This window comes from Falco naumanni, chromosome 1 (assembly GCF_017639655.2).
Source record: "Falco naumanni isolate bFalNau1 chromosome 1, bFalNau1.pat, whole genome shotgun sequence".
Taxonomy (NCBI): domain Eukaryota; kingdom Metazoa; phylum Chordata; class Aves; order Falconiformes; family Falconidae; genus Falco; species Falco naumanni.
Genome location: NC_054054.1, coordinates 99,722,644 through 99,750,296, shown reverse-complemented (window position 1 = coordinate 99,750,296; position 27,653 = coordinate 99,722,644). Strand labels below are relative to the sequence as shown.

Genomic DNA, 27,653 nt, shown 5'->3' with positions numbered 1-27,653 from the left:
GAGTAGTGCTTGGGACAAGTATTTTGGGCTTGAGTATAGTTGCTTGTTGACCAAGCTAGACTACATGCTTCTGTTATGACTAACGCCAGTATTTGAAAGGTAGAATGGTAAACTGAATGGAGAAATTGCTGCTAGACAACCCCGGCTGTCTGTATTGAAAGAAAATGTGTCATTAGCAGCAAAATCCAACGCTGCTGAGCACTGAACTTTTTAGTGTATGATTATTTTTTTTTTAAGGAAGCAAGTGAAAAATTAGCCAGTGAAGACATCAGATCGTATAGCTGTAAGAGCTGAAGCAGACATAAACATTTGTAACAAGAATACACAACAACAAATTTCTTTTCAGCTAGATGAAAACTTCGAAGCAGCATAATCTATTACAACATCTTTGCTCTAAGTATTTTATCTGTAGGTGGCACTTGCTTTTTATGAATGAGTCTTTTAGCTAGCAATTGAAGGATAGATTCTGAAGCTGCACAAGACAAGTACAGGTATAAAACTAATAAAGTATAAATCCTGTTTCTTCCTGTGGTGTGGAGCAGGCACTGGCCTGTACCTGGGTCTCTGCACCTCTGCATTATTATATAGAGGGATGATGCTCTCCTGACAGGTCTGGCTCTGCTCTGCCTTGTGAGAAAGCTGTGTTTTCCCAAGAGACATTTTCCCAGGGTCAGTTAGTAGTTGCTCTTTAATGATTGTTGGCAGTGGCTATATAGTGGCCTGAGACAGCTGTCTTTGAACCTTCATGGTGAGAACAAATCCTGAGGATTAGAACAGGAGGAAAGCTGTCATCCTTATAGAAACCACGCAGTTTAGCTTGCCCAGGTGTTCTGCTTTTGAGAAGATGCATGTGTAGATATATATACACACACACATATATAAAATTTTTAATCTGTCACGATTCTTTTTGGTCTTTGCTCCCATCACTCTGTTTTCTTTATCCTCTGTTTTATGGGTACAGGTTTTCTTTGGATGATTAAACTGTTGAAATCATCTCCTAGCATGTTGAAGGTAGCGCTCCAAGGCTGGTAGTCTCAGGTTTTCTTAAAGTCTTGATGAAACTACTTTCTTTTTTCCATCTGGGAATACTGCAATCTCTTTTTCATCAATCAGATGAATGTATAAAAGACACAGCATTTATAAATTAGTACTACTGATTCCAAGGCAATCACAGAATGATGCGAGCTTGTTATACTTTCTGAAGGTAGTTTACTGCACCAGGCCACAAATGGGTTTTCCAGTGCTGGAAATCCTGTTAGAATTTGAAGAGGAAGGTCAGAGGATTATAGGCTTTGTCCTTTCTTACAGTCCCTTCTGACACAAAAGCACCTGCTGTGTATAAAGGCAAGCAGGAAATGTCTTCTCACATCACGCTATTTCTGTAATGCAGTGACCTTCAGAAGATCAGTTTATATGAAATGATCTGTTCCCCCTGATTCCTTCCTGGGTGCAGAGGGTGATGTGTCAGGTTTATTTCTGATGGCTTCATAGTCTTCACTTGCAAGCAGTTCTGTGAAGGCACTTACCTATTTTTGTAACAAGTAGGTGTTTATTTATTTATTTATTTTTAAATAAGCCAAAGCCTACAGATCTGTTTCACTTGATACTTTGACTTGTGTGCCACTTCAGGTCAGAAGAAGACCCATATCTCTTAAGAACCGCAAAAGGTGCAACACTCCCATTCCTCGTGAGCTTTGCTTGTTTCCATGTGGGCTGGCAAGCTTAGCAAGGTGTTTCATTGCAGGGGTTTTCTGAGGGGTGTTTTAACTTCACATTTTCTCCATGAAGTAAATGGTTTCAACGTCAGTGTTCGTGTAGTTCTCACCAGTGTTTTGGGAGGAAGCTGTACCAATGATATTGTTGCTGCTTATAAAGCATTTACATCAGCTGGCAGCTCTGAAGGCAGTGAGCACGGTGAGTGAAACAGAAAATCCAGTGGTGATATCTGTGTCCTGTCAGCTCTGGGATCGGAGACAGTTGTCCTTTGTCTTCCCTTACTACCAAGAGGATGAGAAGTATGTGCGATTACAGTAAGTATTTCCAGGTGTGGGTGGTGTCTAAGCTCCTTTTACTGTTGAAACATGGTACTGAGCATGGTATTCTGTAGGGGAGTTACAAATGGAAGAACGCCAAAGCTGGGTTTTTTTTTCAGTCCTGTATTTCTATCTGTGCTGCAGACAGCTGGCTCGTCCACCTCCATGTTATCCTTCAGCCGTGTCCATGGTGTGCCTGTCAAATAAAGGGTGTTCACACTCAAAGCTGGAGCATCTAGAGAAAATGCAGCTCTGCCTCATCTCTGTGGGCTTTTGGCTAGAAAGGGATGGTAGAAAGTGCTGTTTGCTTGAGGTCAGAGGGATCAGTAGCTCTTTGATGTATTTCTGAACTAATAACGAACCAAATTTCATCTCTCCTAAAGCAAGGTCATGGAGACCATACTAATTTATTTATACCTCCTTTGAGAGTATGTGATTAATTTCATCATATTCATGATGTACAGCATAAGAGTATGAAAAAGTCAGGGCCAGGGATTTAACCGTGTTCCTTTAGAATCTGTGCAGAAAAACATAGTCTAATCAAAATTATTTTAAATACAGTTAAAAATGAAGTTAAGCTTCCTGCAATGAGAAGACAGTGTTGTCCCTACAAATTAACCAGATGGAAGTTTTATAATGATTCTGAAAAGGTTTGAGGAGAAATTTGCCAGGTTGCAAATTAAAGTGTCCACCGTCCGTTGTGTCAGGGGTGTAACCCTGCTGACATTTGGGAACTGCAGATTTTTATCTGAAACAACTGAACGTCTTTCTGTAAGAGCCTTAGTTTGACTCATTTTTCTTTTTCCAGTTCCACAGTCAATTATTCTTGCTTGTAGCCAAACCTGATCATTAATATTTTATCTGGCATGCAATGCAATTATTTCTGGAATATCTTCCCCCCCCCCCCCCCCCCCCCCCCTGCTAAACTGCATATCGTAGGGGGAAGTTATTTGCAGGTCTTGTTTGTGGGTGAAACACACTTATGAGGATGAAACCTAAAAGAATATTAACAGGAGTTAAAGCTGTCCACAAAAGCAAATATTGATGACATAAGCAAACAAAACATTGCTTTCTGAGGCCTGCTGGGAATACTGTCCTTCTGCACAAATATGCTTTTAGCCTGACTTCAGCCTTGCCCAGTAATCTGTTTTACTCCTGCTGAATGTTACCCTTCATTGGCAGAAATCAAGATTTTGCTTTTGTTCTCTATTTCAGCTGCCAAAAGATTTGGACTTCTTGAAAATACCCACCCACTAACGAGGCGGGCGGAATCCCTCGTGCAGAATGCTAGCTGGAAATAAAAGATGGTTCACTCAGGAGGGTGAGGATGTGCAGTATCTGGTACCAAAAAATGATGATTCACCAACATTTCAAAGAATTTTTCCTTCGGTTAGGGTTTGATCTAGCTTGGTCTCATGAGACTTTCAAAACAAATTAGACCCTCTGTGAAACTTGGAAGGCAAAAGAGTTACTCTGAAACTGTCAATGAGAGGGTTGTGAAGAATGGAATTATGGAAGAATGAGATGTAATGAGGTAGTTGTGCAGGTCAGAGGAAATTCCTAACATGCTCTTTCAGTCTGTGTGCTCTTGATGGGTCCCTCTCTTGATGAGAACACGCTAGCAATGGTGTAGGAAAAGGAAAAACTAACCAAGAGTCTGTTTTTGAGAAGTAGTTGCCCTTAATTGTCTATAGAAAGGTGGTAATTCCCCCAAAACTTGAGAGTGCAGAAATTTTAGGAGGTCTTTTCAGAGCTGAACACCCTGAAAATGGGTAAATGATAATGAATGTAGTGGCCATGCAGGTGAAAGTATGGTTGCAGTTGATGTTTGGAAGGATCTATCTCTTTTTGCTAGGAAGAATCACAGGTTCTTCCTTTAAAACTGTTTGGCACTACAGAGAAGAGTGTTTTGTTGGGCAGGAAGGGTGCTGGGCACTGTGTCTGTCAGTGCTGTGTGATGGAAGCTGGGCTGCTTGAGGGGGAAGAGCCGCAGAACAAGCAGGCTGATAATCCAGAATCAACCCTTTTTAAAGTCTGAAATTGTGAAACCCTTTTCTCGAAATAACTGGAGGCAAACCCCTCCAGTTCCAGGTCTGCTCCACTATCTTTTCTTTCTGAACAGAGTGCAGACATGCTGCCAGACAGACATGGGCCAGGGATGTTATTGCTTGCTAGTGGTGACAGATTTTTGTAGATTAATGCCGTTTAATCGCTTCTTATATGGGACACACAAACATTGTTATGAAAACTCTATAGAACTGACAACTGTGGAAACAATTACAGACAATTTTTTTCGCAAGTCATTCCCTCCAGACTGATCTTTCTCTCAGAAATTCAAGGGCATTTGGAGAATGATGACTCCTGCCCCACAGCTGTCACGGTGCATTCCATCTCGGTTATGGACAGTTGCATTTTTCTTTTGAATCCTCTTTTAACATAAATTAATGTGTTTTCCTGAATACATGTTTCAGTTGATTGTCCTGCTACATCAAGAATGTAGTCTTAGATTTATGCTGTCCATTACATGGACGTCCAGTGTATTTAACATTGAATTTTTGGTTTGCTAGAAATGTTATGGCCTCTGTGGGGCCACTCTGAATTACTGAAGCTACTTGCTTGTAGTGCTTTATAATTTGTTACCCTTTTAATTGCCTTACATTTGTAACATGGATATTAAAATACAAGGTATAAGGTTCTCAGTCTAGTACTGACGTGGCAGCACGTAATGGAAAGGATTGTTGAAAATATTTCTGTTCTTTAGTGCACGTGTAGGTCTCAGTGAAGCTCTAACAAGTGATGATAGTTATGCAATTGTGCTGGCAGTAGCAATTAGAGATTTATAAGTGCTTGTAAATGCTGCTATTTATAGTATGGGCACTTTATTTAACAAAATGCTAATCTTTCTCTGCAGTGGGAGAAAATGTCAGAGTGGAGTATTTCATCCTTGTGATGAGACTGGACTGTAATATCCAAGAGAACAGTACTTTTTTCTTCCACTGCCCGCCCTCCCCAGTTAAAAAAACGTAAACACCCAAGAGACTTCAAATAGGCTTGCATGTGGAGAATGGAGAGACAATATTTTAAATTTTGCAATGCTTTGGAATATTATTAGTATGGCACTTTGCAGGTCATAGGATCTGTCTTGTGAGTTTTGGAATATGTATTTTTAGTTCTCAACCTGTTAATTTTGATTATTGAGAAGCAGAACAAGTGCCTTGTTCTACTAAACTTCTCACTGTGAGTCTGGGAAAAGATATCTAAATGCGTTTTATTACTCCTTCTTAGTTAGTTTGTCCAGGGATATTTTTAAAAATTACAGCCAGTATGACAGTGTTTTTGTTAATCTTTCACTTTAAGAGACCCTGTATGTCCTCTTAAATACAATTGATAGATCCCATTTCAGTGAATGACGGTACTAATAACATGAATCAGGCTTAAATCCAAGAATAGAAAAAGCCTTTTTTTAACTGAATTAGTTGCATGAGCTGTTTAGTTATAAAAGTTTCGGGAAAATTGCAGGGTTTTTTTTCCCCTCTGTTATTTTGATTGTGCTATAGTAAATCTTCTGTTCTTGACAGTGTTCACACACATGGTTAAGTTATTCTTTTCTTCATACGTGCACAGTAAGTGATAGGATTAAATAAGACTTAACAGAGCAGATCCTATCAGCAACTCTCCCAGTGCTGTAGGAAGCAGCAGAAGGATGATTGCTTAGGATAACTGACACGAATTGCTGTAGACTGGTGCCAATATATGGTCAGTGAGGAGAGGAAGGGAAAAAAAAATGTATGTTTGTTTTTTAAAGACTGAAACATTTAAGACAGTGGGGAAGCCTTTTGTAGAAGGAATGAATTAAATCTTACTTTGTCTGTGCAGCATGTATGGGCATTGGGTTTATTTTCAGTAGCCCCTGTGGCTCGGTGTACCAGTGTAAACCTGCAGGACAGATGACTATAGCTTACTGGCAAAGCTGTGTTTTCAGAAGCTGCTAATATATGTCATTATACAAAGCTCTTCCTGTATTTACGCATTAAGTTATTTTTTTTTTATATTGGTAGCAGATTTGCTGGTAAAGTTATGTCTAAAGAAGGAAAACCTTGTATTTATTTGGTAGTTTTCTATTGGAGTATTATTGTAAACAGGCATGGATATTCACTGTTGGAGCTATGCTTTCTCACTGTTTTCAATTTTATAAACTGGAGTTTTGTGTTTGGCTTTGTTTGTTTTATAGCAGAGATATTTTTCTCTGCAAAATTTTTATGCTTTCCATCCTTACAAAAGGCAGATGGACTTGTTTATCTGCTGTGAGGTTCAGGGACAGATCATAGATTATTTGTGTCATTTAAAGCATTCTTATTTATGAGCAAGGAAGTTGGCAATAATCACGTGATTCATGGTGGAAAAATTATCTGCAGGCTGCTGCTCCTGTTGTCCTAATAGGCTTAAAGGAATTACCACTGATGTAAATAATAGTTCTGTGTGCTGCTGCTGTGTGCTGCTGCTGTTGGGCAGGGCAGGCAAACACTAAATATAAAGGGTGTGTTTTGAGTAAAGCCCTTCCCGTGTGATTTTTGCAGAAAAAACACTGTCAAGTGAATAACCCGTTTTGATTTCTAATGAGCAATCTTAATAATCTTTGTAAACATAGATTGTTTAATTAAAAATCCAGACAACACCTCAAGACATTAAGATTTTAAGACTCTGTTTGAGCCTGGAGCAGTGTTTGTGTGTGCATCTCTAACACCCTGTGGTTGTTCAGCTTAGCCCAGGAAAAAGAAGAGTTGCAGTTGTTTTGAAGCTGAGGAAGAAGAGCAGTGGGGGAAGAGCCAGACCTTTATGTGCTGTTCTTTTCATTAAAAGCAGGAAGAATTTCAAAAGATATTTCAGTGCCATTTATTATTTCATTTGTGCATGCAGAATGCACCCCAGAACAGCCAAGGGGAGCGTGACTGAAGCTTAAGGAGCACAAAGAAAAATAGGGCCCAGAAAAGGTGACAGGGTGGCTCGGGTGCTTTGCTGAATGGAGAGGGACTCGTTGAGGACAGTGTGGCAGCCACAGCAGCACGTGCATGGTGGCCAGCTGTCCCTCAGCAGAGGCAGGTCAGGGAAGGGAATGACATCTTGTAGCTGACGATGAGGGATTTACAGTTGTAATGGTACAATTACAGTAGTCATACTAAATTTTAATAGTATGTAAAATCCTCATGCAATGTAATTTACAATTCACTTTTTTAAATCACCCAAAATTCTGTACATTGCACGTTTCACTAGATAAACATGCTTTTCTCCAGTAAAACATTATCTAAACCAAGGTGTGTATTTCAGAACCGACACACAGTGTTTAGTGTATGTATAAGTGGCATTGATAACATGATGCCTCTTTATCAAATGTAGAACTTTTTGAAGTTCAAAATTGGGTGGTAGGTTTTTTCCCCCCAAAATATTTTGTTCTCCTTTTTTGAATACTGTCTGTTTTGGGCCACATGTCTGTTGTAGGGTATCTGAGTAGTAAGAATTTGAAACCTGAAGACTGACTTTGCTAGATCGTGTAGAAAAGAATGGGATCCTGTAAAGCTGAAATGTAGTGTAATAAAACTAAGGAACAAATATCATTGGAATGGGTAAATTGTGGTTTAGGAATGTTGGCTGGAGAAATGAGTTGTACACTGTTAGCAAGGATTATGGCCTGCATTGTATACGCACTGCCTTGCGTTCCGTTGAGGATCAAGTTTTATTCCATTTAAGAAGCTCTGTGCTGCCTTCTTTTCCAAAGAAAAAGAACTATGATAGGAGGAAACGTATTCTCAAGTACTGCAAGACATGCTTTTTTTTACAGGATAATTTTTTGCTTTGTGGTATTTCCTGTTAGCATCACCCTTATTTCAGCAAGTGTTAATATTTTACTTTTGGAGCGCAACTGCTCTTCACAAAACCTTTGCATCCTTGGAATGTGAGAGCATTTTAATCGGATTTTGATGGTGTTTCTTAGAATAAGGAGTGGGAGAAGGAGGAAGATTTCGTTAAGATCTGTGAGATTGTGGAAGGGGCAGATTGATTCTGATAAGCTGATTGGGCTAGTGATTATTTTGGAAAGGAGAGGTCGTGGACTCGAAGGGAACTAGCACAGTGTGTAAGTAGTTGAGACAGAATTTCAAGTGGATTGAAAGATGAAAGGGAACGGGCAAGGTGAACAGAGTTCATTAGCCTGCTTGAAAGAGGAAGGCATAAATGCAAAGGTCAAAAATAAATCTCTGCAATTTATGGTGCCAGCGTGATGTTAGTCTAGTTAAGGGAAACTGAAGGTGAAATAACTGTTTTTCCAGACTGCAGATTCGGGAAGACAAATATTCCGTTTTTTGGGGTCTTTCTTTAATATTCACACACAGAGGGCTCCATATTCCACAGAATCTATGAATAGTCATATTTTTAGGGTAAATACACACACAAAAAAAATCAGGTGCGAGGAGTCCAAAGACTGCCCCTTCAGAGGCTGCCCAAAAGTAGGCAAGAGGGTGGCAGCACAAATATGAACCCCTGAATGAAAGACTGTGAAATACAGTATGAATTCCCTAAAAATTAGAAGTATGACAGCTTTCTTGAAAGAAAGAAAAAGAAAAAAAAGCCATCTAAACTTACATAGCCACCTGCATCTGCTACAAAGTTTAAGTATACTTTTTATTCGGAAAAATTCAGGTTGCTTCTTGTAGTTGAAATCCTAATTACTACTGGGTTTTCTTCAGCTCTGCTGTAGGAATATAATTAATTCCAAAGCTGCTAATCTGCCTTTGTTGGCGAGATATTGGAAAAACTGCTTTGTCATGGTAGAAGTGATATTTTGTTTGAAAATCAGCCATTTGAAGGTCAGCTGCTCAGGTGGCACTTCACATGCTGCTGTCACAGAAAGGAGATACACAACAGAAAGTAAATTACAGCAACTGAGATGACAGTAATACAGAGCTCTGTGTTTAACCAGGGATTGACAAAACAGTAAGTACTGAATGTGGGTTTAACTATGTTCCAGTTTGGTCTGTCTGTTGTGCAGACCAAGTTATTTGCCCTTCACCTTTCAGCTTTAGGTGATAATTTCTTACTGATTCTTTTAATAACTGTTTGACAAGTAACCATGCTTTTGCTTTATACAGTTAAATCGGGTGACATTATACTTCAAAATGGGAGCCAGCCTTTTCTCCTTAAAATGCTCAGGATTTTTGTCTCATGTGGTATTACCTGTGTAGATTTGGGTATGTGCCATACTTGAATCTAAACGCCCTTTGTTTATTTGCAGGAGAGGTCTGATCAGTGTGGCGGAAGTGATCACTTTCCCCTGTTATTAATGTTATCTTGGCTGAGATCTTTTCACTATGAGAAGTGATTCGGGTTGTATGGATTGGTTGCAGCAGAGAATGCAGATTATGGTAAGTGGTAGCAAAGCTTTTGGAGATTTGTAGAATGTGCATTTATTTCCATTGCTTAGTTGTAGGCCTTAGTTAATAGATAACAAATAATACTTTTGGTCACACCAGTCTTAGTACTTTTGAAAGTACACACTCAATGTGTGTAAATGCCCAGCTATTTAAATTGTAAAAAGGAGTTGATGTTTGTATGTCAACGTTGAGAGGCCTGCTTCAAAAAAATTTTTTTAAAGTATCTCAGCCCTTGAATCTTACTCAACTAATGGGAACTCAGTTCTGTGCAGATGCTTCTATAGGTTTGATGATGTATTCTTTGGTTATTAGGCCTAATCAATGAATAATGGTGCTTCTTGCTGTTTTTTTTAGAGGAGGAGGAACAGTGTGTCTTTCATTGTGATACACTCTGTGAACAGCATATCTGAAAGGCATCTTAATCTGAGTTTAGCTACCTTATATGAATTCAAATTAGGATGATGTTATTTGATGTTCATGCTGACTGTGCATCAATATTTACATTTTCTTTCTTTTTTTTTTTTTACCCCCCAGATTCTTTCTCCTTGTTGGATTTTTTCAGTTCTGTTGAGTGTGTAATTACAACTATGGCAACAAGAGTAGAAATAAATTCTACTTTGGCGTCTTTGACAACAGTGCCTGACTTAAATGAAATCAGAAATGAGGATAAATCACGTGTGTATGTAAGTGTGCTTTCAGATGCAAGTAATAAGGCAAAGGAAGCTTCAGCATCACTAACTCTTGAAGAGAAAAACAAGTTTGGGAGTACTTACAGATCTGCAACAATGCCATCACTAGGATCAAGGCCAAGACTTTTCCCAAAGCCTTTTTCTAAAGAGAAAACTTCAGATACTTTTTCAAATGTAAAACCACCTATTCCAGCTTTCAGATCAAGTAGTCTTATTAGAAGGGCCGCTGAGGAAACATCGTCTGTTAAGGTATTAAGTGGAAATGTTCCTCCATTAGTAGATCAGAAAGTAATTGAAAATGAAAGTAAAGCTGGCAGTGAAGTAGTCACAAACATGACTTTTTATACTGGTCCTAGTGCGAATACTGTCATTCTTTTTGAGACAGCAGGCACAGAGCAATCAAAGGTAAGCCTGGCCCAAGAAAAAAGGGCTGCTGATGACCGTGGAGTATTCAGTACTATGCAAACAAAAGAGCTTCAGTGCAGTGCAAAGCTGGAGAAGCCATCTCAGGCGTCTGAGACATCCAGGAATCCTGAAGGGTCCCTTCATAGGCAGATATCTCTTTCCTCCAGTCTTAGACCAGTCTCTTGGCACTCCCTCAAAACTGGTGAAAAAAAAGATGCTTATGAAGTTCCAGGGGAGAAAAACGATGATGATGCAAATAATACCAACAGTAGAGTTGATTTCTCTATTGATGTGCAGCAAAAGCCAAAACATAGGCCAGTATCTGCTATTTTTCTGGAATCGTTACGAGATCAAAAGCATCGCACCGTGGAAGCTTCTGAGGAAAAATCTCCTACAGACAAATCCTGGGTTAGAAAACCAAGGCCTTTATCCATGGACCTGACAGCTAAGTTTGAACATAAAGATCTTTCTTCTTGCAAGATGACTAGTTCATCTCATGAAAGCAAGGAGAATGTATCGATAACTTCTTTTACTGACATGGGCTGTCACGGTCAGTCTGAAATTGGGCCAAAACCTGAAGAAACTGAATTTGATAAAGGCAATTCTTCTAAATCAAATTTGAAATGCAGTAGTCAGGACATTGGCATCCTAAGTAATGGAAAATACATATGGGAAACAAAGCTTAAATCTAAAAATGAACAAATTGAGACAAAGCCAGAAATAATGACGAACTTGCATGATTCTGAAAGAAGCCATGAAACCAGTAGTGAGAGCAGAACTAATAAGGGGGGGAAACGACCAGAACAAAAGGAAATGTTTATGTTTCTAGGCTGTGAAAGCCCTGCAGCTTCCTCAGAAAAAGAGAATAATGTTGTAAGAGGTAGTGTTAAAAAACAGATTAGTTTGTTTACTTCAGAAAATCCTGGTACCTCAATGGATACAGAGCTTCTCCCATCAACTGCTGAGAAGGAAAACAGATGTATGAACATCCAACAGAGAATCAAAGAACTGACAACAGAAAATGCTGATGTTAAGCCAGGAAATCTACGCAAGTCACTTCAATCACGACCACTTTCTGCAGACTTAACAAAGATGTAGGTTGCAGAGAAATTCTATTTAATCCTCCTAGTTTCATCTAATTCAGTAAAACTTGTTCTCTCAGTACAGTAAAATAACTGATCATTTTGGTAGCACTAAATGTAATTACTCTCTATACTATTATTCTTGAGCCTCTTTCCCACCTTTTCCTTCCCAAAAAAGAGAAAATGTAATGAAATAGACCCTGACAACAGCTGCCAAAAAAACCCTACCGACCTGTCAGTATTTTGGCCTTTGCGTGTCACTGTAAGTGTTTATCTATTATTAAAATTTCATGTATTTTGAAATCTTGAGGTAGACAATGTAGACTGCAAGCTTATATATTTGTGAGAAAGCAAAAGAATGATTACCATGTATTTCACAGCAATGTAGCATATCAGGTTTCCAGCCAGCCAGGAATCTTATTTCACTGTCGTATTAAAACCTAAAGATATATGATATGTATTCTGCTTGAGCTGTGGCAGTGAGCAGTTTGATAGAACAATGAGATCTGCTAATTTTTACATACCAAAGCAAAAAAAAACCCCACCAAACTTCTCCAGTAAAAAGAGGTTTAATCCAAGATAAAATACGTTCTCTTAGTACAGTGTTGGGTAATTGATTATTCAAAAGTATAAAGATTTGTGACATGAATGAGACTGCGGTTTATGCATTTTGCAGTACCGCCTGAGGCCATATTGCAAGGCCTGGAACTCGTCGGAATAGTTCATGTTCTGTGCATGTTGACAAGGGATAAGTAAAGAAGGCTAATGATTTTTGGTAGTGTAAAGAAAGCATGCTTCGTATAATAAGCACAGTAGTTACTCAGCTAACAGGACCTGCTTTATGGACAGTGGAATAGTAGAAATTTTCAGCAAACCTTGGTCTTTTGACACTGTGATCTTATACTATGCAATAAGCTGTGTAACTAACCATTGTTTTGGAAACAACAATCTTTTGGTCTAGATACAATTCAACCACCAAATACAGTGACTTCCTATGAAATACTGATGTTTCTCCTTTAAGAAGTAGAATTTATTGGATAATTTCTACCAGTCTGCTTTGGTAGGAAAGTGTACCTGCTGACTTAACTCCCTGGACTAAAAGAAGTAACATAAGTCTTTTGTCTTAGGTTTTCAAGTCCGACATTAAGCACCGAAGCAAAGCCTGAGAAACCTGCTGAAACTAGAAATGACTCTATCTATGAAACACAAGAAAATCAAAAAGTAAGAAAATGGCATTAGCTGATGTGGTCTCCAGCTAGGTTTGCATTTAGAAGGCAGAGAGCACTGTGTCCTGTGTGTCTTTATCAATCAATGACTTGAAAATGGGTATTGAGAGTATTAAGAAGGACATAATCCTAATATGTTTACTTGTGTAAGTCTGTCTTTAGGACATGCTGATAAAGTATGGGAGTATCATACCTGTTACAGAGTTTTTAGAAGTTAAATATGTATGCTTTTCAGTGCATGCAGTGATACAGAGTGAAAAGTGTTCTATGTACTATTTTAAAGGGACTTTTATTGCATGAAAGCCCACAGTGAATCGACTATGGTTGTTATGGTTTTGTGCACAACAAAATCCATTATTTTCTCTAAGCATAGCATTAGTGTAGTGTGTTTCTACATCTAAGTCACAGCTCCTTATTCAATGTACGCTCTATGTTTTTTGTCGATCTCCTAAATATCATTTAACTTAGAAGTTTTGACAATAAGGTATTATACAGAAAATTCTGATTTGCTGTAAAAGTTGTTAGACTGTCTTTGTTTCTAAGCAATGCTTTGCTGTTGCAAAACGTTTTCTGCTGACACTTCTAACTATTGGAGGTTTAATGTTTTAAGGGTATTTCTTGTGAGTTGTCATGGCTGTGCTTTTTTCCTGTTTAGGTTTAAGATAAGAATATATGTAAGGAAACTAGCAGTTACATACGACATTTCTGTAGTTTAATATAATTTTATAGAGGATCAGTTTGCTTTTGAAAGAAAATCTTTCATTAATGTAAGTGCTGTTTTTAGAATCTGATAATAAATTCCTTTGAATTCCTAGAAGAATATAGATGAGATTTGAAACCTTTGTGTATAAATGTCTTCAGTGTTAATTTTCTGACATTCTTCAGCTTTTTTTTTTGAAGAGATTAAGTCAGTTCCAAGTTTTAAATTTTAAAACTTGAAAAAAGATTGAGCTCTTGTAGGACTGGGCAGTATTCTTTTAGTCTGTTTATTATTTGCATGCTATGCTTTTTTTCAATGAATGTTATTAAAAATAACAGCTAGTTATATTTTCTGCAGGTAGATAAGAGTAAAGAATTGACAATAAATATTGATTCCCACTTTCTCTTTTTTGCTTCAGCTCAACCTTTAATGTTCTTAGCTGAATAGCTCTAGCTGTGATATTTACTCAGATATTCATGTTCCTTGCAGTTACTGCTCATGTAACTAGTTAGTGAATAGCTCAATTTGAAGACAGTTTAGTTTTGACAAAATACAGTATATCTGATGTCTCCCAGGAGTTTAGACTTCCTCTGAAGGTGCCTGCATCTGTGTGGTGCTTTCTATGCTTTGCTTTCGAACTTGGATTTCTGTAGGGCTTGCAACATAAATGTTTGTAAGTGTTTCTGTGGTAGCTGTGGTTATTAACCTTTGAAAGTTTTGTACTATTTTTGTATGTGTTGCCTTCAGTGGAGTGTGATGTGGGTATAAATTCACTGCAGAATAAACAGTTTTGTGAAATCTGAGCTCAGGGACTAAGTCATGCATATCCCATGTATCAACACTATACATTTTTCCTTTTTTGTATTAAAAGTGAAAAATCGAGCTATGAGTTAATTTTATTATAATCAAGATTCAGGAGCTGGAGCTACACATTTGCTTAGATTACCTTGGTCTCAGTTGATTGTGTGTTCAGAGAATGTGCATGTGTTTAATTTGTACAGGCTGTGTGGCACAGCGTAGGTGCAAGCAAGTTGTAAAATAAACTTCATTACACATCTTTTAAATAACCAGTCTTAACTGTTGGATTTTCTTGTTCCAGAGTAAGGAGGTCAAGCTTGCACATGGCACAGACTTCATGGAAGCGCATGTTACTGGGACGCCTTGGAAACCCCGTCAGATTTTAAAAATAACAAATGAACCTGATCATATAGAGAGAAAAGGAAGCTTCCTTGGAGATGTTCAGCATTTTTCTCAGCAAAGTGAAAAATCATTCACAAGTAACTTTGAAAAAAAATTAAAACCAACCACACTTATGGAAAAGACCTACATTAAAACTGTCCGAGCCACCATGTTTGACCATAATGTTCAGAGGCATAACATTGCTGCTGATCATCCTGGAACTGATTCTGCACTGAAAATGAATAATGAACTTGAGGCAAAGCACGATGTGGTGACTTTGGGGCACAACAGGCGATCATGGATGGGAGAAGAAGAAACCACTATTATAAAGAAGGAGTATCACAAGCAGTCTGATTCATCAAAACCAATAGTAGATGTAGAGAAAAGTGGAAAAGCAGCTTGTTCAAGTGAAGACAAGAAAATGACTCCAGGAATTCTGTTAGAGAAATCTTTGGTTGAGAAAAGTAAAAAACCCACTCCTAAAAATGCAGATGATTCTCTAATTTACCAAAGAGTAGAGCCGAGATACGAAATCTTTCAGACCTGTGGTGAAAGAGCTCTTAGTGAAACCATTACAATGGCTCCTGAAAAAAAGGCCATGACACTCAGAACTAGAAAATCGTCAGTGAAAGAGAATAAAAATGATGAGGTGGTTTTACACACTGGTCAGTCAGCTAGGGCAAACAGTAAAACTCTCTACCTGAAAGAAGATAAGATTATATCAGAAGCTAGAGATGCAGAAGTTTTTACAAGCAAGTCTGCGTTGAGAGGACCTAATGATTTTTTCTCCAGTGAATGCACTTCACCTGAACAGAAAAAGGACTCTATAGCTGAGAGAATACCTTATTCTACAAACAAAAGTAAATGTTTGGGAATTAATGAAAACCTAAACAACCTACATTCTGAAATTAAAAATGAGAAGAGTGAAGTCTCCTCCGTGGATAAAACAGGGAGCTCTAATGCGATGAAATGCTCTTCTGAGAAAAGGAGTCTTAGACCAGGTGGGACAGACAGCTATGAATTCAGAACCAACTTAGATCATGAAGTTACTTCAACAAGTGTAAATAAACATGGGGCCCAGTCTTCTTCAGTGCTTTTGAGTGGACAATTTTGTAAGTCTTCTAGTAGCCACCATCCTGATACAAAAGTACTACCCGTTAATAAAGAGGAATCTAGGGCCTTTGGTTTCAGGAAAAGTCTAGGTGTAAATTGCAAAGAACAACACTTCGGCTTTGATGGTACAGCTCATGAAAACAGTGAAAAAAACAGGGTAATAGATCCAGAAGAAAAAGTCAGGAGAACCAGAAGTAGTGTTTCTGACTTGAAGATTTCTGAAAGGTGGAGAAGGAGGACCTTGCCTCAGGATTCTACTAAGACGGAAGAAGTTGCCTGGCTCACCCCTGAAAATATCAAAAGGCTCAGTCGGACAGATTCATTGCAATTGGATGAAGGCTTAGTTAAAAAGAGAAGCAAAAAAAGCAAAGAAGAGTTGGAAGGGAATGAAGTAAACCAAACTGTTCCTGGCAGCCCTGATGATTACTTGAAAAATCAGAGTTCTGCCTTTGAGCCAAAGGCAACTTATTTTGCAGTGACTTACCAGGTTCCTGGTAACAAAAAAGAGAAAAGCTTTGTTGGCACTCCTAGTGCAAGTGAAACCAATACAATTTCTAGCTCATGTCAGGCAGCAACAATTAATCTGGACCCTGTTTTTCCTGGAAGGTCCAAACCTCTATTGCAGCAACCAAATAAAACTTCGACGAGTACACATTGTAGAGAAGACTCACGGGAAGTGCGTATTAACAAGGATTGGGTCAGAGAAGATAAGGATCATATTTTTTCCAAAAATATTGCATTTAGTAATTTTCATGCATCTAGGAAAGATAACCAACAGTACCATGAAAGAGGTCTGGATTATTCTAAAGAGAAAATTATAGATGTTGATGCTTTCCTGTTAAAACAAGATCTGGAAAATACAGCTCAAACTGATCTCAAAAGTAGCAGAAGAAAAGTATCCTCTTACCCTGAACCCAGATCCCCCCTGCGTTTTGCACAGTTACATAAAGACAGTGAACTAGTCACCCAGAAAAAGAGTGAAAATAACTGTGATTTATTTGGAAGGAAGGCTGAGGATGGTTACAGATCCCAAATTCTAGATATTGATGCACTTATGGCAGAATATAAAGAAGAATCGGTGAAAGCCAGTAACGTCCAAGAAAAGCTCTCTGAAGATCACAGTGCATTTAGTAGGGAGAAATCAAAGAACAAAAGAAATGTGTCAGATAGGATGGCATCTTCCTATAGCTGGAAAGAGTGGAAGGGATCAGATCACTATTCTGTTAATAACAAACAAAGTGACTGTGCAGAAGAGTACCACAGGCCAGAGAAATTAATTCTAAATGAAAAGAGCAAAGAGAAACTGGAATCATGTAGCCCTGAATTTGATAAACAAAAGTCCAAAGACAGAAGGTTCAGTCCTCCTTACTGGGGAAATCCTGGCAGTTTTTTTTCAGATAAATTTGTAAATTCACCTGTGGATGTCACTAGGAAGAAAACTTTCATCGTTGATGAGGATGAAGAAGTGAACTTAACTTCCAGGAATCAAAGTTCAAAATTTCTAATTGATAAGGTACAACCTATAAATGCAATTGGTACAGACCAAAGGTTGGAAGTTAATATTGCTTCCAAGTCATCCATAAAGGCAGATGATGGCCTTTTACAGAAGAAGCTGGTCGCAAAAGAACAGTTCTTGGGGCAGTCTCCAGAAGGCGATTGGAGCAAAAATGTAGCAGCGAGCTCTATAACAAGGATCAAAGACAATGCAAATAAGACAACACGTGAAAGTGGCTCTTCCAATGTGAAAAGTAAAACTGATTGGAAGAACTATACACCTGGTTTAGGAATTACACCCCCAGATTTAAGACGATCCTATTCAGAAAAGAGCTGCCACGGAAAAAGCAATCTCCCAGCTGTGCAAGAAGTAAAGGGAAGAAAGGATCTACACCGATCCAGGCAAAGCTCCCTGTTGGAAAGTGTGGATAATGGGTGGAAACACAAGATGTCATCTCCGTCAGAATCATTCTTTCATGAGGATAAAAAGGTATTGCCAAATGGTGTTTAAGTGTTTCCTGCAACTAAAATTGCTAGTGAGGAAAAACTTTTAATATGCCTCTATACCACTTTTCAGCGTTAGCTGTGACTTCGCAGCAAGTGAGCAGATACATACTTTTCAATAGAGTTAATTTCCTTTTGGGTTGTGTTTTCATGAGGAATTTGTGTTGTACTAGATGACTAGATTTTTGTTTCAAGTGTATAAATATTGATCGATGTTTCCATTCAAGAAAGCCTTAAAATATTAATAATATAAAAATAGAATATATATACAAAATATATATTTTATTTTTATTTTATATTTTTTATATGATTTTGTTAATGCTATGAACATAGGATATTGTTGGCTCTGCAATTTAATGATTATTTGAAAAAAAGTAGTTTGGGTTTATTTTATAAGTTATCAACAATCATCTTTTTGGAGTACTTTTTCTGAAGGAAGAAAATTATTATTACTTTTTTGAACTGGGTCAATGGCCCTCATTTATATGTGAAACTTCACTGCAGATACTGACTTTGGTGAAATGCACATGATTCACTTAACACAGTGATGCGTTAAGGCATTTATCCATAGCCAGATAGCCAGTTGGACATTGATGGCTATAATGCTTTTCCATTTTGCATTGTCAGCTTTCAACCTCCTGATTTTGGTTTGTGGTGGATTGGGTTTTGGTTTGGCTTCCCCACCCCCTCCCCCCCCCCCTTTTTGTTTTGTGTGGTTTTTTTTTTTTTTTTTGTTGAAAGAGCATTTTATGTCTGTATGTATGTGGTTACATATACATGCACACACTTTATTTTAACAGGCTTCTAGGAAAGAGTGCACCAAGCAGAGATCAGACAAAACAGATGGAACAGACTTTTTGTTGGTCTCTACTCAGAGAAGCCACCACAGTTTTTGTAAGGACAGAAGGGCAGATAATGGGATGGTATGTGATTTTTGGAGGAGGTTCTTTGGCAGGGGCTAGGGGAGAGATAAGGGAGGCGCTGCCTGGCTTACTCCATTCAGCACTCTTTTCCTTTTTGCCTATAGCTGTGACAGAAAGTGTATGCCTTCCTAGCAGCAGGAGCAAATGCACTTGCTGTGGAATTTAACTGGCAGAGAACGCTTCTCCCTAGGACGTCACCACACTGGTCTATGCCAGATCTTCAAACACAAAGCAGTAACCGTGCAGCTTGTTTGTTTTTCTTTCTAAGCGAGTAATTTTCATCCGGAACTCTAAAGATGAGTCTAGATCTTTATACTTTTTGTTTGTTTCTCAGCTTAGATGATGAAAATGGGTTAGATTCCTGAAAATCTTTTCTGGAAAATTGTGCAGAAAAATAGAACCGTGCCATAGCCTCAGAAATGATGGGTTTAATTTTCTTTCTGTAGGCAACACACCGAGAACTGTTTATGTGAAGAGTCACAGCTGACTTTTTTGGTAGTTTGGTTTGTCTCTAATATGCATAATTCTAGGGTAAATTCCCCCTTAAACTTGTTGGGTAATCTTTTAAGTTGCAGAGGGATGTCCTGACTTTAGTCCACAGATGAATTTGATGTTGGGGAAAAAACATCCTGTGTCCAGATGTTGTTCTGAAATACAAAGCAAAGATCTGGATCTTCCGAAAGTTATAAAATACATAAAATCATTTGTTTCTGTGGAAAATATAGGCTTTGAAAACCACATCGACAGCACAGAATTCTACAATTTTGAGAGACATTGCTTCTGCCACTGAAATCCTTCCTTACTGGAAGTGGTTAGTGGTTGTTTTGAACCACTCAGTGCTGTGGGTTTTGGGGTTTTTTAACCTTGTGCATGCAAATGGATTCGATACACTGGAATAATACTGTAGTCACTTCAGAATGCATTCTTTTATAACTCTATACATACATATTTGCATTTTTTTTAAAATCTGGATGTCCCACATATTTTCAAAATTCTTCCACTTGTATGGAAAAGGGGTGACTGAAAGATGTTACCAGACTGTCCCAAGGGCAAACCTCATCTGTCCTCTTAGTCTGCGAGCACACTCGTGTGGTGACCGAATGTATTGCCCTCAGCAGAGATGCTGGTTTTGTAGTTACTCACTCTGTTACTTACAGCCCTTTAATAGAGAATAGACAAAAAGATAAAAAAGGGAAAGGAACTGAGTGAGTTATTTTTTAGTGAAGAAAAAGAAAACAGCCAAACCTATAAGGATTTTGTGAACAAGTTTCCTAATAAAAGCTTTGGGAACAGGTTCATATTGTTCCAATTCTAGTCTTAAAGCTTCATGGAAGGTATCCAGGGGCTGATATCCCCGTGTGTTTCCCATTCTTAGCATGGATTGCAGGTTGAATGCTCATCTTGGGAGGAGTTTGGTTTATTTACAGAATTAGCAATTATCATTCAATCCCTAAAAGTTGTTATATGCCATCAGTTTACAATGCAGATGCGTAAAGATGTCGTTGACAAGGTAGAATATGGGGGAGAAGAGTGCTGTCAAAAATAGTGCTGGGCTAATTGAACTATTTGGGTAGTGTATCCAGATAAATATGACTACTGTTGTCCAACTTGGTTGTTAAATGTGAGGTTACTTAGAATAAGCCTTTGACTTCATCAAGTGTAGCCTGAGACAGGAAAGGAAGGCTGTCAGCCCTACTGAAAGAGAAAACTCACATGTCCAGCATCCGCTGGGATTCATCAGGGTCCAAGTGCTTTACTCCTTTGTATTGCTGTGAAAAGCCTAATAGTGGTGTATTTGTTGTTCTGCAGTGCCATGGTAGCAAAAAGGGCAGTCTGCCCTTTCTGTGTATAAATTGTGAGTGAGCAGGTGCAGAGAAGTGATTTTTACATGTGTTCAGGAGATGGAAACCTTGCCATACTTTCATATTCTCCAAAGCCCCACGTAGATTTCACAGAGGATTATGTAAAACTGAACCGTTTCTTTTGGCACCGAGGTTAATACCTTTTGTTTTCATTTGGAGAAAATACAAAGGCTTTCGCTGTGTGATCGCTGTTCTCATCGGCGCATTTCAATACTTCCCTCTGGTGGACAGACACATTGTAGTTGTGCTGCTGCAGTTGGAGTGATGTGAGAGGTGGATAGATCTGCAGAGTCACAGTTAAGTGATCCATCTCCTCTGAATTTGAATCAACCTGCGTTTCACTTAATACACCTTTTAAAGAGGATTAGAAGGAAAGCCGCTGTTTTGTTTGAATGGTTTCTAGTCTGTTTAGTTGTGAAGTTATTTGCTTTTCCTTGTGACACAGTGACAAAAAAAATGCTACAGTACATATGACTGGTCACTCAAGATACCTAATGAGACTGTAGTGCTCAAAGTGACAAGTTGCTACTTTTATTGTAGAATAAAAATTCATTTTCATTCACATTGGTTTGACAAGTATCGAAGAAAACGGGACAGTTCATCACGCCATTTTAGTAGTCAATGTCAATTAACATGCGTTTGTTGCATTATTTCCCATCTGCCTATGATAATAAGCAACTACTTGAATGAAATTTTCCAGGACAGCTAATGAGCTAGATTCTTATGGATGAACAGAATCCTAAATGGAAGCAAGGTACAATTGTATAATTTTACTTCTGGAGAAATCACTTCTTGGTGATCATATTCTAGGAAATCTACTTCCAATGAGGTTCTTTTTCTAAATGTTACATAGGACTTCTTTGAAATAGAATCACTGCAATATAGAATTGATCATATGGGATTGGTGGTTGAAATTGTGAAGGATGATATTCTTTGAGATTTAACACTCATCTAGATTGCATTTTTTAGCTATTTTGATTTTGTATTGCTTGAACACAAGAGTAAGGCTTGTGTAAAGATTCCAGTGTCATTGCTAGTGTTTTTACTACAGGTGGTACTTTTCTCCCTATGTCTTTTACAAAGAAAATCTTCAGTGCTCTTTACCAGCGTTATAAGGCTGGGTAAAGATCACAGCACTCACAGAGGTGATGTTCCTGGTGGGAAGTGTTCTATACTGGCAGCAGTAGCTTTCAGACTTCACCACTTTCAAAGACTGTGGTGAATTAATGACTGAAGGCATTGTACTACCAGTGGCTTATATGCTGGAGTTTGAGGAAGAGTTGGACTACAATGTCTCTATGTACTTTAAAAAAAAAAAAAAAAAAAATTAAAAATCATATATTCTACAGCTTGAAAAGATGGTTTCTTTTCCCATGAATAATAGAAATACCACAGTTTGCAACTGCCCCCTTGTTTGTTTGGGCTGTTCCAGAATAGAGGATAAGTCTGGATTTTAACGTGGTGGTCTTTGAGACTGTGGAGGTGTCATGGTTTAAAACCTTCAAACTGATATCTTTGAAGACTGACAGATTTTCTTAGAGTATATTTTTCTCTGAGATCCGTAGCATTACATGTCTTGTGTACTGGAGAACATGTTATGATCTGCAAAACTATTCCTGCTGCTGTGTGGCTTGATGTTTTAGTGTTCTCTTGGTGGTCTTTTGTTGAGACATTCCAAAAGTGACTGGTGCCGCAGGAGTCAGCTGATAGCCATGTCCTTGGGGTTAGGACTGGAGATGGACTTCTGCTTTCTGGGATGCATGAGTGACAAAGATGCAGTGAGCAGCAAGGCAAATTCTTCTAATTTGTGATTTCTGTGTGAATATTTTGACCTTTCTTCCTGTTTCTTGGAGGTTAGAATAGTGTATTCGTGCAAGCGTTGTTGTTAGTATTTTTTAACAAGTCACTGTTACAACTATTACTAATTATAGCTTAGTGCTTGAACATTCTATTCCAATGTGATCTTTTTTCCTTTCCCTTTTCACTCTGATATAGCCTGATTCTAGTAAAGAAATAGCTTCAGATTTAAAGGCATTCATGTAGTAGAGAATTAAGAAAAATAATAGATTTTATGTGAATAAATAATTTCCTGTTTGCTTTGCTAGAGCTAACAATATTGAGAAGACAAAATTTTTTTCCTGCCAGTGTAAAAAATTTTCACTTCTTCATGATGTCAGGTAATTTGCATGTTATGCTTTAGCCCTGCTTGCATCACAGTATAGGCACAAACCCAAAATTGTTCTTATGTTTGCTCTGGACAACTGGGATTTAACTCCCAGAATTAGCTGCAAATTTCTTAGACTCTTTAGCAGGCAGGGAGCTCATCTGCATGGCACAGTAGGTTAGTAGTAGCAGCTATTGCAGGGGTCTTTTCCTTTACAACTTGAATGCAGTTTGAGGGCCTGCAAGCCTCTGGTGTGGCGACCTGTAAAATGAAAATGCCCTCTGGTAGCCTGTTGTAAGACTTAAGGTTATTATGCACGCTGTGCTCCCTTGGTAGGCACTATAATGCAACGTGCTATGGTAAACCACTTGAATTTCAGAAGATGTTTTCAAGTATCGTCTTTCATAATTCAAACTGATTTCATCACAGCTGACACAGGTCTTAAATTCTCTGATGTTTGGTCACAAACCTCAGCTCCTGATTAGGTCATCAAGACTGATAGGAGTCTTACAAATTAAAAACTGAGGAGTGTGTGATGTGGCTCACCCCCCAGAGTGCACTCGCTCTGTCGGGCTGAACGGACTGTGCCTTCATCTGGGAACAGAGCAGCTTTAAATGCAGCTATGGTTAATAAGAGAAAATACTGCTTTATGTAGCTAAAACAGAGTGCTCTGCTACTAGAACTGGTGAGGCATGAACTATTTTTAAGCCTCTGGTTACGTATTTTATTTGGTGTAGGCGTGAATTATTTTGAAGCCCCTGGTTATATGGTTTATTTATTTATTTATTTCATATTAAGCTTTTTTGTCCTTTGAGGAAAATCTGGTATCCATATAAAGATGCACTTACTTGAGACTGTGGTGTGTGGGTGGAGAAGGATTTGTTTAAGAAAATCATGAGCTGACTCTTAAAAATATTTTGGAAATGAACTGCAAGGGAGAGAAGATACATATTTTATAAACATGTGCAAATGAATTTATAGTTTGGCTTGTCACAGTTCACCAGTTGTTTGCAGTTCTGCCCATGATAAGTCTCTCTCCTGCCCACCGAAAAGCAAGCCTTCCCATCTTCTGATTGTATGAAGCCTGTAATATTGCAGCTTCATTCCTTCCCAGACGGAAACAGATGTACTATAAAAACCTTCGTGTGTGGATTGTTCTGTTAGCCTAAAAGCAGAATCAGCCTGGAAGGAAATCGGAAGAATTTGTCAGCTCTACAAGATCTTATAGGTGGCGATTAGAAAAGCGAGGGCAATTTTTCTTAAACATCCAGAACCAAAATGTCAGGTGAAGGAAGCTGTGGCATGCTGGAATCTGTTTTGTGTCACCTCTATATTGTCCCTCCCCTGGAAAGGTGAGTGCTGGGAGGGAGAAGGGCAGTTGGGGTCCTCCCTGGACTGGCTCCTGTCACTTACCTGTCCTTTTTGCATCAAAAAAAGGACATAGGTACAAAAAGTAGGAACAGATGGAGATGTTACAATGCCCATTTTTGCTCTTCACAAAATACCTAGCACTGTTTGATCATTTAGCTCTGCTTCCTATTTCTAAAAACAGCCCGCAGGAGGATGACCCAGTGTTGGTTAATAGCTCGGTTTGCCCAGGCTTTCTTCCTTTTTTGGTAGTATTCGTTTGCTGGGAACATTCTCGTGGTATATAAAAAAACCACTTTGTTGTGTCTATTTCTCCTTGTTCACAAAAGACATTTTTATATTAAAAGCAGGAGCTTCTCTTTCATGTGTGGTTCCTTTATTTTTCTTATATGTTACCAAAAAATAAGGTCAACTAGCAACCACAACTGCAGTGGGATTAGTAGTGTTTCATAACCCAGCCTGCAAAACAGAGTAGGTTTAGAAGCTTCTCTTTCCTTCCAGATGAAGGGCTTTTTAGCGTGAAACCCCAAGTACTATTATTAATTCTAGACTAACACGTTGTGGATTACTGAAATGGAAGAAGTCTGAGCAGTTAGATGCTAAATAACAAGTGGTTAGGTCACATGGTGCCGGTAGCTCAGCTACTGCTTATAAGTAGCCACAGCATCTGTTAAAGGCACAGAGCTCAGTGCGGTGATGTGGGGCCGGATAAACAGACACTGTACATTATTCATGTTGCTTTTAATTGCTCTGGTCTGCTTTTAACTTCTGCTGGAGGTGGGGAAGACGGGGGAGGCTGACTAATGAAGATGGTTTTGCGTTAACTTTGTGCTTTGGAAGATGGAGTATTACTACTGTCCACGTTTGCTAAAGTTCCTGCAATATTTGTGGGTAAGTGTGCTCTTTAATGTAATTGTGCTTAACAAGTTGGATGTTTTTAACTGTTTTCAGAAATCCTGAGACTTTTCATATTTAGCAACAGCTTTACTTTGAAGTTTCTTTCTGATCTTTCTGAATAGTAACATTAAACTTGGGATTTATTTTGGGTGAGAGAGGCTATTTTATCTTTAATACTCATTTAAGACAAAGAGACTGTAGACAACTTGAATGTGCCTCAGAAAACCCTCTTAGTAATTGGAATTTCTTCCCCTTTTATGTCTAATGATAAGAATTATTAGAAATATTCTTCCCAGTTTGTTTAAAAGCTACCCTTGAACTCTGGAGATTGCTGCTTCCAGAAGCATTCCTTCCCCTGCTGCTAGCTAGAGCTGCTCCCTGCCATTTAAGTAAAATGACCAGTACTAATGGCTTTAAAGTGTGTATTTTTACAATTCCTTGCTTATTTTTAATTTGTCTGTGTTAATAGGTTTTGCTTGTCTCTGTGAGCACTTCCTCTTCAAACAATCCTTAGGGCCCTCTTCAATGAAAAGCTCTTTTTAACAGGCTGTATTTACTGTGCTAGTCTGCCAGCTTTGAAAGGTTACTCTTGCACAGTGATTGCTATTTGTCTGATATTTCTACATTTATAAAAGATTAATATGGTTTTTAAAGCCTTTCTGAATAGATACTATATTCGTTTGAACCTGATTACTTAATGTTTTAATTTTTCCTGTACTAATCAAACATCAATTTTCATTTGTTTGTGGTACCGTCTGCGTTAATCTAGCAATTTTTACAGCTGTAAATTCAGCATCTAATCAGCACTGACACTTTAAACCTTTTAATGTTAGCTGTTTGCTAGTGCATTTTGAAACTACAGAGAGTTGGCTTCTCTTATGTAGAGTTTAATTTTACAATCCTTGTATGTGCTTTGATCATTAGTAGAGATGAGATTGTCTACTGTAAATTTTTTTGTAGCTGGGAGAGAAAATAGTACTTGAAGAACTGGGCATTTTCTTAAAAATCTTTTCCTGTTGGAGACTGTAGTATTGAAAAACATGGAAGTCTTTGGACACTTCTTAATGTTTTTGGTTTGTTTGTTGGTTTTTGTTTTATTTGATTGGTTAGACTTTTAAGAGGCAAGCTTTCATTAAATTGCACATTAAAAAAAGTTAGCATGGTATTATCAGACCTCAATATGATGAGGGGGCGGATGTTCTTCGTGGTTTGCCAGGGTGAGAAGTCTCAGAGATCTCTGAATGCTTTTGCTATCACATGTATCTGATGGTTTTTCTTTAAGGCCAGGAAAAAAAAACCCAAACCAAAACAAATTTTTGATTGGTCCAGAAGATCACTGGGGTGATACCTAATATTGTGCAGGTTTAGTCTGTAACAGAACAGCTATGTTACATTTTCTGTATATGCCCTTTTAGAGGCCTTTAAGTAATTCTTAGGCATTTTCATTGTTGTACACTGTCTTGAGATGTTGCAAGAAAATATTGGAAGGACAATTGTGATATTCATGGTACTAAATGTATATTAAAAACAAAAAAATGGAAAACCACAGCTGTACCTTTTGTCACTTTGTGTTGATGTTACAGCTGGAGGGTACTAAGGAGATGTTTATCGGTTCTCTCAATTTATAATCAGGAGTAATCAGAGATGTTGGGATTAGTTGTCAGGTGTTGTGTTATTTAATCTATCTTGGGGAACTAAGATATTTTATTCATTAGGTAGATATACCTGAAGAAGCTGTAACTCTTAATTAAAAAATATTATAATAAAAAAATCTGTATTTTAAAACTACAATTTTGAGTTACTGATAGTTTGTATCTCTCCTGTTATGTATTTGTTTTATTCCTACACAGTGGTGGAGCTGTTGGACATCAGTGGCCCTACTCAGTGCCAGCTATCTGCTAATTACTTGCTGATTCGTCTTCTGATCTTTGACTAGGATATGTATTAGTGTGATGTGTAGGAAAGTTGTCAAAAGAAATCCTCATAGCATTTTTTTTGAGCACGGCGTAGTTTGTGGTCTGCCCAAATGTGCCTGAAATGATGACTGACCACCAAGAAATCTGCATCTTGTAGGCAGGGGTATTGAGCCACAGCTGTAAGTTTCTGAAAAGTAGTCTTTGTGTCTGGCAATAGGTTTTGTTCACTAGGTTGTATTAGATGCAGGCAGAGTTCCGTTCAGTAATTCAACCCAGAGCTCCCTTTTCAATTTGAGTTATAATAATGAGGAGAAGAGCAAGCTTATCAAACCTGGATCATTTGCACTTTTAATGGGGCATGCTGCAGGACTCTGAAATGCTGCAGCTCACTTTTAGTTGGTGTTTTCTTTAGCGTGATGTGTAACACTAAAACAGGAATTACTGAGAAGCAGGTTCCTAGGGAAGACTGAGCATCAGGCTTCCTGATGACAGAAGATGGAGTCACAAGAGCTACTGAGAACTATTGCTGCAACTGTACCAACTAACAAAAAGCCCCCCCCCCCCCTAAAAGAGGAGAGCCAAGAGTGCTGACGGAGCCTTGCAGGTTGCTGAATAAGGCTATTACGAGTCTTTAGGGTGGCAGTTCAAGAATCCAGAAGTTTGCTGGCTGGTG

At 38.3% G+C, this 27,653-nt stretch overlaps 1 protein-coding gene across 2 annotated transcripts in view; it reads left to right on the top strand.

The window, feature by feature from the left end:
• KIAA1671 (KIAA1671 ortholog) overlaps positions 1-27,653 on the top strand; it is an 87,109-nt gene that overhangs the window by 13,198 nt on the left and 46,258 nt on the right. Inside the window, exons 2-5 of one of the 2 annotated variants that reach the window (XM_040611938.1) lie at positions 9,319-9,448; positions 9,992-11,645; positions 12,761-12,854; positions 14,659-17,835. In XM_040611938.1, coding sequence (XP_040467872.1) covers positions 10,045-11,645; positions 12,761-12,854; positions 14,659-17,835 — 4,872 coding nt within the window. In that variant the 5' untranslated portion in view covers positions 9,319-9,448; positions 9,992-10,044. Of the gene's footprint in view, positions 1-9,318; positions 9,449-9,991; positions 11,646-12,760; positions 12,855-14,658; positions 17,836-24,896; positions 25,059-27,653 lie in introns of those variants that run through there. The other variant, XM_040611960.1, reaches the window with a different exon arrangement.